We start from the raw sequence: 18,065 nt of genomic DNA, 5'->3' as shown, positions 1-18,065 counted from the left end.
GAAAGAGAATAAAGGGGAAAGGAGAAAAAATAAGTGGGAAATATCAGAAAGGGAGACAGAACATGAAAGACTCCTAACTCTGGGAAACGAACTAGGGGTGGTGGAAGGGGAGGTGGGCAGGGGGTGGGGGTGACTGGGTGATGGGCGCTGAAGTGGGCACTTGACGGGATGAGCACTGGGTGTTATTCTATATGTTGGCAAATTGAACACCAATAAAAAATAAATTTATAAAAAAATAAAAATAAAAACTACAAAACACCAATGAAATACATTGAAAAAGAAAAAAAATAAATGGGAAAAGTATCCCAAGTTCATGAATTAGAAGAATATTATCAAAATGCCCACACTACCCAAAGCCACCTATAGATTCAATGCAATTCCTATGAAGATTTCAATGGCATTTTTATAGAATCAGGAAAAAGAAACCTAAAATTTATATAGAATCACAAAATACCTTAATAGTCAAACCAATTCTGAAAAAGAACAAAGCTGGGTACATCTCCCCTTCTTATTTCAAGCTATGTTATAAAGATATAGTAACCAAAACAGTTGGTATTAGCATAAAAACAGACACACACACCAATAAAACAGTAATTGAGAGCCAAGAAATAAACCCATTCATATATGGCTAACTAATACTTGACAGAGAAGCCAAGAATACTGAAGGACACAGGTGGGGTCAAAGTGAAGGAATAGAAAAAGATATTCCATACAAGTGGAAACCAAATTAGATCAAGGTGGCTATACTTGTATCAGACAAAATAGACTTAAACTCAGAAGTAGTAACAAGAGACAAAAAAAATAATTATATATTGATAAAGGCATGAATTCATCTGGAGGATGTAACAGTGATAAGTTTTTATGAACCCAACATCAGACACCTAAATATATGAAGAAAATACTAATAGATATGAAGGAAGAAATAAACAATAATACAATAATAGTAAATTTCAATACCCTACTTTCAATATCATCCAGACATAGATCATCCAGACAGAAAATCAATAAGGAAATGTTGAACTTGAACAATACTTTAGACCAAATGGACCTAACAGACATATAGAGCATTACATACAACAGCAGCACAATACACATTCTCTTTCTTTTCCAAATGCACACATGCATTCTCCAGGAGAGATATTATGATAGGTCATAAAACATGTCTTAAGATATCTAAGAAGATTGAAATCTTACCAAGTGTTTTTTTCTGACTATAGTAGCATGAAATGAGAAATCAATAACTGGATAAAAACTGGAAAATTCACAAATATGTGTAAATTAACACACAAACAACCAATAGGACAAAGGATATATAAACTGTAAAATGAAAAAATAACTTGGGACAATTGAAAATAGAAACATAATATACCAAAACTTGATGATGCAAAAGAAGTTCTTATAGGTAAGTTTATAGGAGTAAACATCTACATTAAAAAAAAAAGTCAAGTAAACAACTTTTCAACTACCAAAGAAGAAAAAACTTAAGCCCAAATTTAGCACAAATAAGGAAATAGCAAAGACCAGACTGGAAATAAAAACAGAAAAATAAAAAGGTCAGCAATGATAAAAGGCGTTTGGGGTTTTTTTTAAGACTTTATTTATTTATTCATGAGAGACACAGAGAGAGAGAGAGAGAGAGAGAGAGAGAGGCAGAAACATAGGCAGAGGAAGAAACAGGCTCCCTGTGGGAAGCCCGGTGCAGGACTCGATCCCAGGACCTCAGAATCACAACCTAAGCCAAAGGCAGACACTCAACCATTAAGCCATCCAGGTGCCCCAAGAAGTGTTGTTGTTTTTTTTTAAAGGTCAATGAAATTGACAAAACTTTGGCTAGACTAAGTAGACAAAGAAGGATTCAAAGGTGAAAAATGAAAGAATACACATTACAAATGATACTACAAAGATCCAAAGATTAGGGGTTACAATGAATCATTTTAAACCAACAAATTGGATAACCTAGAAGAAATGGATAAATTCCTTGGAATATACCATCTACTACAAAGACTGAATTTTAAAGAAATAAAAAATCTGAACAGACCAATAATGATAAGGAAATTTAATCATTGATCAAAAACCATGCATCAAAGAAAAATCCACACTTGGATGGTTTCACTAGTGAATTCTATCAAATATTTGAAGAATAATTAATGCCAAACCTTCTCAAACACTTCCAAAAAATTAAAGATAAAGAAGCTCTCTCAAGCTCATTTTACAAGGCTTGCATTACCCTGATACCAGAGCCAGAAAAGGACACTACAAGAAAACTACAAGCCTCATAAATAATATCCCTGATGAAAACTGATACAAAAATCCTCAACAAAATTCCAGCAAAACAAACTCAACAACACATTAAGAAGATAATATTCCATGACCAATTGGGATTTATCCGTGAGATGCAATGACGGATCTACATATGTAAATCATTATATGTGATACATCACATTAACAAAATGATGTAAAAATTATACAATCATCTCAAAAGATACAAAAAAAAGGCATTTGGCAAAGTTGTAAAATATTACATGATAAAAACTCCCAATAAATTTGGTATAGAAGGAACATATCTCAACATAGTAAAGGTCATATATGACAAGCCCATAGGCAAAAGATTGAAAAGTTCTCATCTAAGATCAGGAAAAAGGTGCCCATTCTCATCATTCCTATTCAACTTAGTACTGGAAATCTTAGAGCAATTAAGCAAGAAAAAGAAAAGGCATCCAAATTGGAAAATAAAAAGTGAAGTTTGCAAATGACATGATCTTATATAGAGAAAATCCTAAAGATTCTACCATAAAAGTGTTATGACTAATAAATGAAGGCAGTAAAACTGAAGGATACAAAATCAACATAGAGAAATCAGTTGCATTTCTATATACTAATAATGAAATATCTGAAATAGAAATAAGAAAAACCCCATCTCAGTCACAATAACATCAAAACAATACTGAAGAATAACTTTAAACAAGGTGTGTGACAGTCTAAGCACTAAAACGTTTAATATTTTGATGAAAGAAACTGAAGAATCACAAATAAATGGAATGATATCCTAGGTTTATGGATTGGAAGTTAATGTTTTTAAAATGTTGATACTACCCAAAGCCATCTGTAGATTCAATGCAATCCTTGTTGGTATTTCAATGAAATTTTTCCTAAAATAGAAAAAACAATCTTAAAGTTTGTTTGGAACCACATGGGATCCTGAATAGCCAAAGCAATCCTGAGAGAGAAGGACAAAGCTACAGGCATCACACTTCCTGTCTTCAAACTATGCAAAAATATAATAATTAAAACAGGATAGTACTGCCATAAAAACAGACCATCTACCAGTGGAACAGAAAAGAGCCTGGGTAAATCCTTATATATAAACAATTAATATTTGATAAGGGAGGCAAGAATACTTAATGAGAAACAATATTCTCTTCAATAAATAATGTCACAAAATTGGATATCAATATGCAAGAATAAAACTGAACCCATATCTTCTAGGGTTAACAAAAGTTAATTTGAAATAGGCTAAAGACTTATGTGAGATCCAAAACCTCAATACTTCTAGAAGAATACAGTAAAAAAGCTCCTTAATATTGATCTTATATTTTGGGCATTATATCAAAAGCACAAGCAACAAAAGCAAGAACAGGTGGAACATGAAACTAAAAAGCTTCTGATCAGCAAAAGAAACCATCAACAAAATGAAAAGGCAACCTACAGAATGGGAAAAATATTTTCCAACCATCTATCTCATAGTAAGTTAATACCCAAAGTATATAAGGAACTTATACAATTCAGTAGCAAAAAAAGAAGGAGTGGGGGAGGGGAAGGAGAGGGAAGAATAGTAGAAACCCCAAAACTAAACAATGCTGTTATAAAAGGACAGAAGATACAAATAGACATTTTTCAAAGAAGACATACAGATATCCAATGGGTACATGAAAAAATGCTCCACATCACTAGTCAAGGAAATGCAGATCAAAACTACAATGAGATATCATCCCACACTGGTTAGAATGGTTATCATCAAGAAAACAAGTGGTAACAAATGTTGGTGAAGATGTGGGGAAAGGGTAAATCTTATATATTGGTGGGATGTAAATTGATGTGACTATTATGGAAAATAGTACAGATGTTCTTTCAAAAATTAGAAATAGAGGGACACCTGGATGGCTCAGTGGTTGGGTGTCTGCCTTTGGCTCAGTGCATGATCCCAGTCTGGGGATCGGTCCCGCATTGGGCTCCCAGTGAGGAACCTGCTTCTCCCTCTGCCTGTGTCTCTGCCTCTCTCTCTCTCTCTGTCTCTTATGAATAAATAAATAAAATATTTAAAGAAATTATAAATAGAACTGCCATGTGATCTAGCAATCCCACTTCTCAGTACATATTCAAAAAAAATAAAATCACCCTTTCAAAGCAATATCTGCACTCTTGTGTTTGCTGGGGCATTATTCACTGCAGTATATTCATATATACTTCAAGACATGGAAACAATCTAAATGTCCACAGACAGATAAATATATAAAGACAATTTGATATAAAATATACAATGGAATATCATAGAAGGAAAGAGGGAAATTCTACCAATTGTGATGACATGGATGGAGCTTGAGATTAGTATATAAATGAAATGAGACATTTGTATGCTCTCACTGGTGTGTGGAATCTAAAAAAGTTGAATTCAGAGAAGCAGAGAGTTGAATGGTGGTTACTGGGGACTGCAGGGTGGAGGAAATGGAGAGATTCTGGTCAAAGGGTACAAACTTCCAGTTAGAAGACGAACAAATTCTGGAATCTAATGTACGGTGTGATGACTTTAGTCAACAATGCTGTATTATATACTTGAAAGTTGCTAGGAGAGTAGATCTTCAATATTCTCAGCATAAAATAATTAGTTATGTGAGGTGGTATCGATTTTAACTTATTGTAATCCTTTCATAATACATACACGTATCAAGTCATCACATTGTACACTTCAAACCTATGCAATGCTATATGTCAATTATATCTCAATAAAGCTGAGTGAAATTAAGTGAAAATGTGACTTAGAGGTACTGTAGAATATTATTTAGTATTGAAAAAGAAGGAAATCCTTCCATTTGCAGCAACATGGATGAGCCTGGAATACATTAATGCTAAGAGAAATAAACCAGTCACAAGACAAATAATGTATTCCATTTATATGAGATGTAAAAGAGATAAAGGGTATTAAAAGTACACTTACGTGATGAGTGCTCAGTAATACATGGAATTGTTGAATCATATTGTACACCTGAAACTAATATAACATTATATCTTAATCATACTTCAATAAAAAATAAAATTAAATAGACTAAAGGGTCTATTTAAATAAATAAAAATAAATTTTAAAAGGGTCAAACTTACAAAAGCAGAGAATGAAATGGTGGCTTCCAGGGGCTAGTGGTAGGAAGAAATGGGTAGTTATTCAGTTGACATAAAGTCAGTAATATTAAATGAATAAGTTCTAGAGATCTTCTGTACAACGTCATGCCTATAGTTAACAGTACAGTGTTATGTATTTAAAAATCATTAAAAAAATAAAAAATAAAAAATAAATAAAAAAAATAAAAATCATTAAGAGAGGAGTGTTGTGCTAAATGTTCTTACTATATACCAAAAAAGAAAACAAGAGAAGTCTTTTGGAGGTGATGGATATGCTTATTATCTTGATTGTGGTGATGGTATTGCAGGTGTATGCATATGTTTAAACTTATAAAAATATATATACATTAAATATGTGCAATTTTTGCATAGTAAGTATACCTCAATGAACTAAAATAAGTAAGATGCTATCACTGAACATAGAATAAAGACAAGGAAGAGAAAATAAACAGTTTATACAAACTAGAGCAATAAACAAGTGGCCACTCAATAAAATGTGGAAAGAAAAACATTATAAATGTGTAAATAAAGATTAGTACATGGTGTTTGGAGAATACCATATGAGTATTTAGTCTTCATGTAATCTAAAATTTTTTTAAATTTAGGAAAGAATTTATTTAAGAACAAAAATATGTTTTCACATCATCAGGATTTACTTATGAAGAACATCACAATGAATAAATTCCCAACAAAAGTGATCAATTTATCACCTTTTGACAATCAAGGTAAAATATATATATATACTTATATATATGTGTGTATACATACACACACATCAATGGTATAAAATAAGCATATAGTTACTTATAATAGTTTTTTAGTATGGTTTTTCATTTTACTCACTTTGTATCTTACTTTTTATTCAGAAATATTTTAGGTTAATCCTTGCAAGCCTAAAAATGAAATGGCTTTAGTTTATACTTTTGCTAACAGCATAATATTTCATAGTATAGAATTCTTTATTTAATCATTCTTCTATTAAAGGGAATTGACGTTTTTTAGCTTTTAACCACTCGTCAGTATGTCCATGAACATACATTGATGCTTATATTTATTTGGGAGAGTCCCAGGATTTTTAATGTTAAAAGATACTTCCAGGTTACTTTCCTAAAAGGTTACTAACATTAACATTTTCTCCAGCAATTGGAGGAAAAAATGCTTTTCTCTGCATAACTATTAGCCATACCAGAGGGTTTTTGTTCATTTAATGTATGTTCATCTGAGCTATTAAATCATATCTAAGTCTTTTTAAATGTTTTTCCACATTTGTTAATGTCCTTTTACTGCATAACTACCCCAAGACTATTTAGCTTAAAATAGTCATTCAGGATTTAAAGTTCATGATTCAGGAGTTAGCAATGACTGGTTTTGGCTGGCTAATTTATACATCTTTGATCACTTGTGGTTAATAGCTTCACTCACATGTCTGGCAATTAATTGGCTAGCTGTTATTTTGGGACAATGAGGCTGTATAGTCGGGGTTCATCAAGAAATAAAAACCTCACCAGTTGTTTGAAGAAAGAGCAAAAATCTAAAAACTCATTAAGTATAAAGTTGGTATTTAGGTAGCTGAGAGCTTAAAAGAATTCTAAAATAACATGGAGGAATGTCAGGAAGAAGTTGCCACTCCTCGGGCTGATGAAGACTTCTGAGTAGAAGATGCAGCTTTGTTGGTGCTGGTATCTCAGGAGGGTTCTTAGACATACTGCTGAAGAGAGAATCTTGCTGGCGTCTCAGCTGATGAAGCTTTAAATAAAACTGTTTTGCAAATATTGAGAAAACTACAGACCATGTCATGGAAAGAACTTCTGCTCCTGAGATAAAGAAACATTGCTGGGATGATGTTCACAGAGACTGAAAAGAGACACGAAACGCTCAGGAAGCCCACTGGTAGCCAAATGACAGAAACAAGTCCCTTGTTTCTCCTCTAAACTTGGAGTCTCTCTTTAGCATGCCTTGTTTGCATAACCCTAATTTGGAGTTAACTAGCAAAGTAAAAATAGGCTATCAGAGTCCTGGATCCAGTACCACCAAGCAGACTATGGAAGGATGGTTTGTGAGCTAAGAGAAAACAAACTTTTCAAGGACACAGATGTGACTTGGCCCCTAGTCCCTCATAATTCAGCTGATTAGCTTAAGAGTCTTCATGTTGTAATCTCAGGTTCTGAGAACAACATGTGAGCAAGCCCATTGTCCAAGCATTATACAAGCATTTGAAGTCTCTGCTTGCATTTGCTTTTGTTCCTTTTACTAAAGTCATAGAGCCAAGACCAGAGTTGTATGGGAGGATATGAATACTAGTAGTCAAGAATACATTGAGACCATTATTGAAACCAATCCACCACAGCATTCTCTCCAATTGGAATGGAGGGAATTCTTAATACCCACCCCATGCAAAAATGCATATGCTTTTCCCAGAACCTCACAAATTCATATTAAAATTTGGCCTTGGGGCCAGAGATCACAATTTTGTGACCTATAATCATTTTCAGAGGCAGCTCCTATAATCTGACTTCCTGCAAAACACACACATACACATACAGAATACAAGACAGGGATAGGATAGGCCTCACAGTCACCAGTCCCCTACGGAAATATACCAAAGAAAAAAACATAACAGAGGCACATAGCAGTAAATGATCCACACAGTCAGTTATCTTTTCCATCATTCAATTATATTTTAATTATATTATAATTTTCTCAGTAAAAATATGCAGGCAAAAAAGAAATGAATAGGATGTTGGGAGATCCTATGATGAAATGCAGGCTGAGGCATAAGAAACTATCACAAATGTCTGGCAATTGATGTCAGCATCACCATAGCATAAGATGTCTCTTGTTTTTGTCGCCTCATTCTCAACAACAAAAATTTGGCAACTATCCATGAACAAAAATGCCTTTGTCAAAGTTAGGGGATCCAGCATCAACACCAAATGATCTGGAAAAGCCCTGGCCACCTGTGCATAGGGTAATAGGCAGACAAACCTCCATCCTAGCTGCGGACTCTATAATAATAGCTCATGAATGGTTCCAACTCCTCTTGGCCACGGTCAGGGAGCACCTGGACAACACTGACTTGGGCAGTCACCCATAGACAAGAGGCTTTGTGCAGGTCCAGGTTTCCAGATAAGATGTTCCAAAAATCCCAAAAAGAAGTTTTTCTGTTGGAGCAGAAAAATAGTTTGGACACATTGGATTGGATAAGACTCTGCCTGCATCACATGTCCCCTGCAGGTAGAGCCGAGTGAGACTTTCTCATACCGTGATTTTCCCTTTGCAGGGGAAGAAAGAGCGGGCATCAGGCTTTTCCAGTTGTGAAGGACACCACCAAAGCATCTAGAGTACTAAATCGTGGGGTGAGGGGAGATCAGGAGAATGGCAGATATGATTCTCAGAGAGCATTAAAGGGATGTAGTTTCTACTGACTATGTTGTGGACTCCCATCCAGAAGCCCACCCATGAACTGCTGGGAAAGCCTCACTTGTAGAATCCCCCAACTGGCTTGTGGGACAGGATTGTCTCACCCACACCTCCCTCAACTCTGCAGCTAGCTCCCAATCCAGAGAAAATATAACAGCTTAAGAATTCGGCCACAAGAGGGAACATTCAAGGTTCCAGAAAACCTCAGGATTTCTTCTAGCAGGGCTAATAAAGGCAGTTCTTTCCTGGAAGAGGTAACTGCTCCTTCAAATGTAATATAGCAACACAAAACTCCAAGGAATGTGAAAAATCAAGGAAACGTAACACCACCAAAGAATTATAAGAATCTTCCAGTACCAAATCCAAAGACAGAGGTCTAAAATTTACCCTACAAAGAATTCAAAATAACTATTTTATTATATGTAGTATTAGAAATATATAAAATATAATTATGTATTATTTGTATATAAAATATAAAGTACATAATAGAACTTTAAATATATATATATATATATAATACTATACTATTCAGCTATAAAAAAAAAGAAGGGAATCCTGCTATTTGCACCAGCACAGATATGCCTTGGAGGAATTATACTGATGTGAAACAAGTCAGACAGAGAAAGACATCTACAATGTGATCTCACTCATATGGAATCTAAGAAGAAGCTAAACTCATAGAAACAGAGAGTAGAGTGGTGCTACCAGAAGCTATGGGTTGGGGGAAATGGGGAGATATTGGTCAAAGAGTATAAACTTTCAGTTAGAAGATGATAAGTTCTGTGAACCTAATGTACATCATGATGAGATTATAGTTATCAATACTGTATTACATGCTTGAAAGTTCTAGAAGAGTATTAAATGTTATCACTACAAAAAGGATATGGTTATTATGTGATGTAATAGAGGCTAACCAATACATTGTATACCTCAAAACTACACATATTTTTGTCAAATACATCTCAATAAAGCTGGAAAAAAAACAAAAACAAATGAATGACATAATCTTACTGTCAGAGGTAGAGAAAAATGAGCAGTTTGAAGTAACTGGAAAAGAGTGCTTTGAGTGGATACTGTAAGGCTAACACAAGCAACTACAGAAACATGATACTCTAGTTGGTAGATGTGTTCCTCAGAGAGGTACAGATTAGCAATTATTTTCTTAAAATATTTCAATGAGTCATAAATTTTGTATCAGAAAATTTGCCCCATCTTAGTTAAATGAGTCAAGGTATGAGTCAAGGATTTTAGTAAATTTACCGAGGTCTACAGTCACCATCTTAATTCAGTTTTAGAACATTTTCACCATTCCTGCAAGATCCCTAGTGATAGTTTAGTTAAGTTACTTCCCACTTCTGGTCCCAGGTGACCACTAACATGCTTTTTGTGTCTATCAATTTACCTTTTCTGGACATTTCACATGAATGGAATCATACAAAACATGATGTTTTGTGTGTAGCTCTTTTCAGTGAGCATGGTTTTGAGCTTCACCCATATAGTAATGTATCATATTTCATTTCTTTTTATTGCTGAATAGTATTCTCCTGTATGGCTGTAAAATATATTCTTTATCCATTCATAGGTTGATGATCATTTGGGTTCATTTGACTTTTTGGCTCTAAGGAATGCTGCTCTGAATATTTTCATGTTGGTCTTTATGAAGACGTGTTTTCATTTCTCTTTGGTGGCTACCTAGGAGTAGAGTTACTGTGTTGTTCGGTAAACTTATGTTTAAATATTTTTTTTAAATTCCAAACTGTTTTTTAAAATGCCTGTGCCATTTTACCTACATACCAACAAGGAATGAAGGCTTTTACTTCTTCTAATCCTTGCCATCACTTGACTATTGTCTGTCCTTTTGATTATAAACATTCTGTTGCATATGCAATGGCATTTCATTGTGGTTTTTATTTATATGTCCTTGAAAGATGATTTTGGACACCTTTTCATGTGCTTATTAGCCATTTGTGTATTTCTTTGATGAAATGTCTTTAAAAGTTTTTTGCCCATTTTTTAAGTTCTTAAAACTTTAAGAATTTTTTATATATTCTGGATGCAATTTCCTTATTGTATACATGATTTATAAATATTTTCTTCCAGTCTAGAGGTTGTATTAACTTTCTTAATGGCAGTCAAAAGTTTTGAATTTTGATGAAGCCCAATATATTAATTTTTCTTTTATGGATCATGCTTTTAAACTTGTATCTCAAAAAGTATTGCCTATTTAAGATCTCAAGATTTTCTATTTTTTCTAAGAGTTTTATAGTATTGCTATTACATTTAGGTATGGAATTTATTTTGAGTTAATTTTTGTATATAATGAGAAGTAAAGTTTCAGGTTCATCTTTTTGCAAGTGTCTATCCAATTGTTCCAGAAACATTTGTGAAAAGAGAATCCTGTTTCAGTTGAATTGCCTTCGTAACTAGTTGAAAATCAATTAGCTATAATTAGAGTTTACTAATTATAGCTAATAGTCTATTAGCTATAATTAGTCTCAGTTCTGTTCCTTAGACCTATTTGTCTATTACTGTGCTATTACCATACTGTTTTGATAACACTTTATAGTAAAATTTATAATTGGAAAGTGAAATCTCTATAGTGTTATTGAACTTTTACAAATGGTTTTGGCTATTCTAAGTCTTTTGAATTCCGTATAAATTTTAGTTTAAGTTGTTAACTTCTGAAAAAAAAAAAAAAACCTCCTGAAGAACTGATAGGGATTATATTGAATCTATATATCAATTTGAAAAGAATTGTCATCTTAAAAAATATGAGTGTTCTAAGAGTTCTGGTTCAAGATGGTGACATAAGAGATTCCCAAACTCACATATATCAATTACTAAGTTGTCTACTAAAACTAATACAGTGGCATATGTCAGTCATATTTCAAATAAATAAGTTCTAATGTATGAACATTAAATTTATTTATTTAGATTATCTTTAATTTCCCTCTACAGTATTTTATAACTTTCAGTCAAGTCTTTCCCCTCTGTTAAATTCATTAATATTATATTCTTTTTTGATACTATTGCAAATGAAATTGTTTTCCTAATTTAGTTTTGAAGTTATTCAATGTTCATGTATAGGAATGAAATTGAGTTTTCATTAATATACCCAGCAATACAGTTTTAGGTAGTGGTCTTTTTAAAAAGCTAATTGAAGAAAAGAGTTTTGAAAAGATATGTTACATTTATAGTTTCCCATATGATTACCTTTAAGGTGCTTTTTATTTCTTCACGCAGATTTAAGTTACTCTCTGGTATCATTTTGTACCAGCCTGAAGTATTTTCTTAAGCATTTCTTTTAAGATATTTTTGCTAATATAACAACAAATAGTCTTGGTTGTTTTTTATCAAGGAAGATTTTTGTTTTATCTATTATCTATTATTATTTTTGAAGAATAATTTTTCTGGATATTAAATTCTTGGTTATGAATTTTTGCTTTCAGCACTTTTAAAATATTATCCCACTGCCTTCTGGCCTTCACTGTTGTGACAGAAAGTCAGATGTCAATTTTAATAGCTTTATCAATCTATAATTCACATACTATATAGTTCATTTATTTACAGTGTGTAATTCAATGGCTTTTAGTACATTCACAGAGATGTGCTTTCATCACCATGTTCGATTTTAAAACATCTTCATTATGTGAAAAAGAAATCTTCACACTCCCAGCCATTATCCACTAATCTAATTTATGTCTCTATAAAATTTACCTATTCTGGACATTTCATAGAAACGAAATTTATAATAGGTGGTCTTTGTGACCTCTTTTACTTAGCTCTTATTTCTAAAACTGTCCTTAATGTACCAAAATTAGTTATAAATGTAATCCAACTTACAGTTAACATACTTTCTAAATATTTCTAGAATTACCTTATGAGTACATCTCACCCCATGTGACTGAACCTCCAAAAGCATATCATAGAACATCTAGGATTGGGTCATCCAATTATAAAGCCATCCATCTTCGTTCACTGAATAAAGAAACTTCAGGTAATGTATAATGTGATTTTTTTTAATTAGTAAAGCTTTAATTATATGGAAACAATCACATCATACTAGCTATAGTTATATAACCAGTTTAGCAAAACATAGATGAAAGTAAACACTGATTAAACTTATCTAACATATATGCATTCTTAGTGAATGAGTAGTATCCCTGGTATAGCTCTTCTTCCCTGCCACCACTAAATTGGAGCTCCGCATTTTTTCTCAACCTTACTTTCTTTTTTTTATTTTAAGATTTATTTATTTACAAGAAAGAGAAAGAAAGAGAGCACACATGTGAGTAGGCAGAGGGAAGGAATCTCAAGCAGACTCCCTACTGAGCATGGAGCCCCATGCAGGGCTCAATCTCAGGGCCTGAGATGGTGACCTGAACCAAATTCTTAACTGACAGAGCTACCCAGGTGCCCCACTCAACCTTCTATTCTTGCTCACTACTATAGATCCTGCAGGTAGCTGAGATAATCCATTTTATAATCTTCTTTTTTAGATTTATATATTCCCCTTTTGTCCAATCCCAGGTAAGGATCTGCAATACAGAAACTCAACATGAGGTAGATTGGAAAGAAAATAAACATTGTTTTCCCTTTCTCTTCATTACTATCTCCCCAGCTATCTAATCCATTAATATCTAGGAACTAATTTACAGATTCCATTTCTTATCATTGCTCCAGAGGCATTATATAATCATCACCCTAGTATATTTCCTATAGATACTGGGTTTGAAGGTTTTTTTTTAATGTAGATTATTTTTCTGTGGTCTATTATATTCTCTAAAGCCCCAAATAAATATATAATTATTATATTTTATCAAGACTTTTGCCAATTTTTCATTCTCTGTGTCTTTATCTCTTAACGTTATATCCGTTGTCTACCTTATACCATTCTGTGGATATGTAATTCAGAGATAAAATAAATTTGACTATTAACTGAAATAAGGCATGATTAAGCAAACAAGTCTTCTGTAGAATTAGAAAAAATAATTATAATATGTTCCTTATGTTCAGATAAGCTACCCTTTTCTTCTACTAACTGCCAGACAATGAGATCAGTAATCTTACAGTATGTTTTAGTCAAAGTAATTGATTTTAGATTCACCTCCTACTTCATATCGCCTACAAAACTGCTTCCCATTTATTAGTTCCTAGTTTACCTACAGTTTGGGTTTTTTTCTAAGCTAAAGCTTTCTCTTTGATGGAGTGTTAAGTATAAGCAGTAAGAGTGCCTTAAGAAACAAGAAAGAGAAAGAGAATCAGAACTAACAAAAAGCCTGAATAATCTACTACCTAAATTTCTACACCATGATTAAAGAACAATAATAGTGGATCTCTTTTATGGTGAAATAGAAATGATTCTATTATAAATGTTTTTATTTTCCATCAAACCATCAAGCCTTTTAATCTGAAAATAATGACATAATATTTTTTAAGCAAACTTGCCTTCAGGAAATGGAAGAATTCAAAATGTTTTATCTCTGTAAGAAATATATTGTAGAAACTCATTGTATTAATTTAGTAAATTTTTCCCACTAATTTTCAGAAAACACGATCTAAATGCTCCACATTCTGCTTTTTATTTTAGCATCTTTTTCTTCAATTGAGCATTTTGAAGCTGTTTTCTTTATTACATAGTTTTGTTTTTAACAGTGTTCAAAATATGTATCTTAACAATAGTATTTCTAAACATTTCTACCTCCATTAACACTAGATTGTTCACTGTAGTTATTTACCAATTTTAAAATAAAGACATCCTGTTTTATATAAAAAAAACTGTATATGAGAAATTATCAATTTCATTGTTTAAGTCTTATTTTATTGTAATACTGAAAAGAAAACTCTTCCTCTGGCATTTTTATATACAGTATTTCTATTATTTCTTTTTCTGGGTTTGAACTCTTACTGCTTTTATTTATAAATATCAAATACCCAGCAAGGAAAAACCAGAAATAAAATATTTACATTAGTAAAGCTGTTTTAAATTATTTTTAATAATTTAAAGAAACTGTTTTTGAAGTGTATTAAGATTATTTTACATTTTTAAAAGTTGAAATCTGATCTTTCTAGGATAATTTAATAATATTATTTTCATTTTTTTAGGGCATCGAAAAGATTCTACCTCAAAAAAACATGTTGACTTTACAAATAATCTGCTTTCTGTGATCTCTACAACTAGAAAACCTATCTACAAAGGTAAAAAATTACTGCTATATAAAGACAAATGAAAAAACTTTATACTATGTTTCCAGTGTCTCTATTTACCAATTACCTGAAACTTATAGGCCCCCTTCACCAGACAATATTATAAGTCAAGTATATTTTTCTAAACCTTTCTTCAAATGTGTGTTTGACACACACATATACACATCTATATATGTGAGTTTGCTGGTTCTGTACATAATGGAATCACTTAGATGGATCCTACTCCTCTCCAATCCAGGTAAACTGGTACTATAGATTTATTTATATCTCACACCTTTAAGTTGCTTCATGATATTCTATAGTGTGAATGTGCTATATTTTATTCAATCATTCCTCTAAATGAATGACATTTAGATTTTTATCAAAGTATTTTTTGCTACTACAGGCAATGGTACAATAAATATCATTGTACCTATATATCTATATTGCAGTGATTTCTATAAAACAGAGCATGTAAACATGTATTACATTAAAGGTATGTATATATTTTTATTTTAATGTATAAATAAAGGTATGTATTTTATTTTAATGTATAAATCCAAATTACTTTTCAAATGATCATAATTAATAATTATGCTAGCAAATTCATGAAGGACTCATTTCCCAGCATTGTAGCCAGCACTAGACTTTTAATAGATTGAAAATGTTAATATTGTTAAGATATCAATACTATGCAAACTGATCTACAGACTCAGTGTAATACATATCAATATCCCAGCAATGTTTTTTAAAGAAACAGGAAAACGTATTCTAAAATCCGTATGGATGGATGCCTGGCTGGCTCAGTGGTTGAGCCTCTGCCTTTAGCTCAGGGTGTGATCCTGGAGTCCCGGGATGGAGTCCCACATCAGTCTCCCCATCAGGTACCTGCTTTTCCCTCTGTCTAGGTCTCTACCTCTCTCTCTGTCTCTAATGAATAAATAAATAAAATCTTTAATAAAATAAAATAAGATTCGTATGGGATCTTAAAGGTCCCTGAATAGTCAAAATAATCTTGAAAAAGAACAACGTTGGAGGATTCACACTTCATTATTTTGAAACTTACTACAAAGCAACAGTAAACAAAACAATGTGGTATTGGCAAAAGAGAGACATACACAGTAAGGAAATAGGTAGGGAACAAAGAAAAAATATCACATATATGGTCAAATGACTTTTGACAAGGATGTTAAGACCACTCAATGGGAAAAGGAGAATGGTACAATATATGGTGCTGGAGAAACCTGATATCCATATGCCAAAGAGTGAAATTAGATCCCTGCCTTATAACTTACCTTACAGCTTAAAATAGATGAAATACCTAAAACTAAGTGCTAAACTATAAAACTCTTATAATAAAGCAGGAAGAAATCTTAAAGACACTGTATTTGACAATAATGTCTTGAGTATGACACCAAAGTAACAGTCAAACAAAAATAGGCATATTTTATCACAATTTTAAAATTATCAAAAGACAAGATTAATAAAGCAAAAGGAAATCCACAGAATGAGAAAAAATTATTTGCAAATCATATATCTGAATAACAGTCAACAACCAGAATATATAGAGAACTCTTAAGATTCAACAATGAAAACAAAAAACTTAAAAAAAAACAGTGAACAAAGGATTTAATGGACATTTCTCCAAAGAGGATATACAGATAGCCAATAGGCACATGAAAATATGGTAAACATCACTATTTATTAAGGAAATGCAAATCAAAACCACAGTGAGATATCACTTCACACCCAGTAGGATGACTATTATGAAGACAAAGAAGGAAAAAAATGAAAAATAAATAAATATTAGGATGTGGAGAAATTTGGACTTTTATGTACTATGGGTAGGCATGGTGCAACTACTATGGAAATCAGTATGGTGATTCCTCAAAATATTAAATAAAGCATTATCAAGTGATTCAGCAATTCCGATCCCAGATATATGCTAAAATAATGAAAGCAGGGATATGAAAAGAGCTTTGTTTATGGCAGCATCATCCACAATAGCCAAAAGAGAGAAGCCATTCAAATGCCCAACAGCGGTGAGTGGACAAAAAAATATGACATATGCTTGTGATGGAATATTATTCATCCTTAAAAAGGAAAGAAAATCTGATACATCATGGTATAGCATAAAACATGGATAATAATGGAAGACATTATGCTAAGTTGAGTAAGCCAATCACAAAAGAACAAACACTGCATGATTGCACTTACATGAAGTATCTTAACATGGTCAAATTCATAGAGACAGTAAGTAGCATGATGGTTGCCAGGAGCTGAGGAGAATGGGAATGGAGAATTTTTTTAATGGGTGCAGTTTCTATTTTGCAAGATGAAAAGGTCTGAAGATCGATAGTGGTGATGGTTGCATAGTGTGAATGTACTTAATGCCATTGAACTATAAACTTAAAAATGGGTTAAATGGTAAATTATATATTATGTATATTTTACCATAATTTTAAAAATAAATTACAAAAAATGCATAGTAAAAATGTTTTATCTTCAATGAGAATTATTTACATTCAATGAGAACTAAGCATATTTTAATATTTGAGCTATTTTAATTTTTTACCATGATTCATCTCTTTATATTCCTTGCTTATTTTTCTGTTAGTTGCCTTTGTTATTGTAGAAGTTATTGTAGAAGTTTTTTGTGTAATAGGATTTAAAATTTTCTATCAATTCAAATTTCAGAGAAATTTAAGGAATTCCAGAAGGAATTTTCATATAATCTATACCCAGGTTCATTACTTTTTTATATACTGTCTTTTTGTCTTATCATCTTCCTTATATTCGTATATATGTGTGTGTGTCTATCATAAACAGTATTTTTTCTGAACTGTATAAGGGTAATTTGGAAGAAAGTGACCATGTTATCTATGTATTCTGTTATATCTAGGCGTAGAATAAACACTAAAAATAAATGAAAAGAAAATAACAATGTGATTATTAGTTAACTCACCACACTCAGGCTAGGGACAAAATACTGCCCACAGAGGGCACAGACAGTCTCCACAGACACCTGGCCTGAACGATAGACAGACAGAACACAACAACAGAGCACA

At 32.4% G+C, this 18,065-nt stretch overlaps 1 protein-coding gene across 6 annotated transcripts in view; it reads left to right on the top strand.

Moving 5' to 3' along the window:
- The window catches only part of CCDC7 (coiled-coil domain containing 7), a 383,402-nt gene that overhangs the window by 340,173 nt on the left and 25,164 nt on the right, over positions 1-18,065 (top strand). For 5 of the 6 annotated variants that reach the window (XM_038529714.1, XM_038529715.1, XM_038529711.1 and 2 more), the window contains 3 exons: positions 5,997-6,116; positions 12,683-12,808; positions 14,917-15,009. In XM_038529714.1, the coding sequence (XP_038385642.1) occupies positions 5,997-6,116; positions 12,683-12,808; positions 14,917-15,009 (339 nt within the window). The remainder of the gene's footprint in view (positions 1-5,996; positions 6,117-12,682; positions 12,809-14,916; positions 15,010-18,065) is intronic. The other variant, XM_038529717.1, reaches the window with a different exon arrangement.

The sequence above is a fragment of the Canis lupus genome, chromosome 2 (genome assembly GCF_011100685.1).
Source record: "Canis lupus familiaris isolate Mischka breed German Shepherd chromosome 2, alternate assembly UU_Cfam_GSD_1.0, whole genome shotgun sequence".
Taxonomy (NCBI): domain Eukaryota; kingdom Metazoa; phylum Chordata; class Mammalia; order Carnivora; family Canidae; genus Canis; species Canis lupus.
Note: the sequence above shows the minus strand (reverse complement) of the source record. Positions and strands in the feature narration are given on the sequence as shown.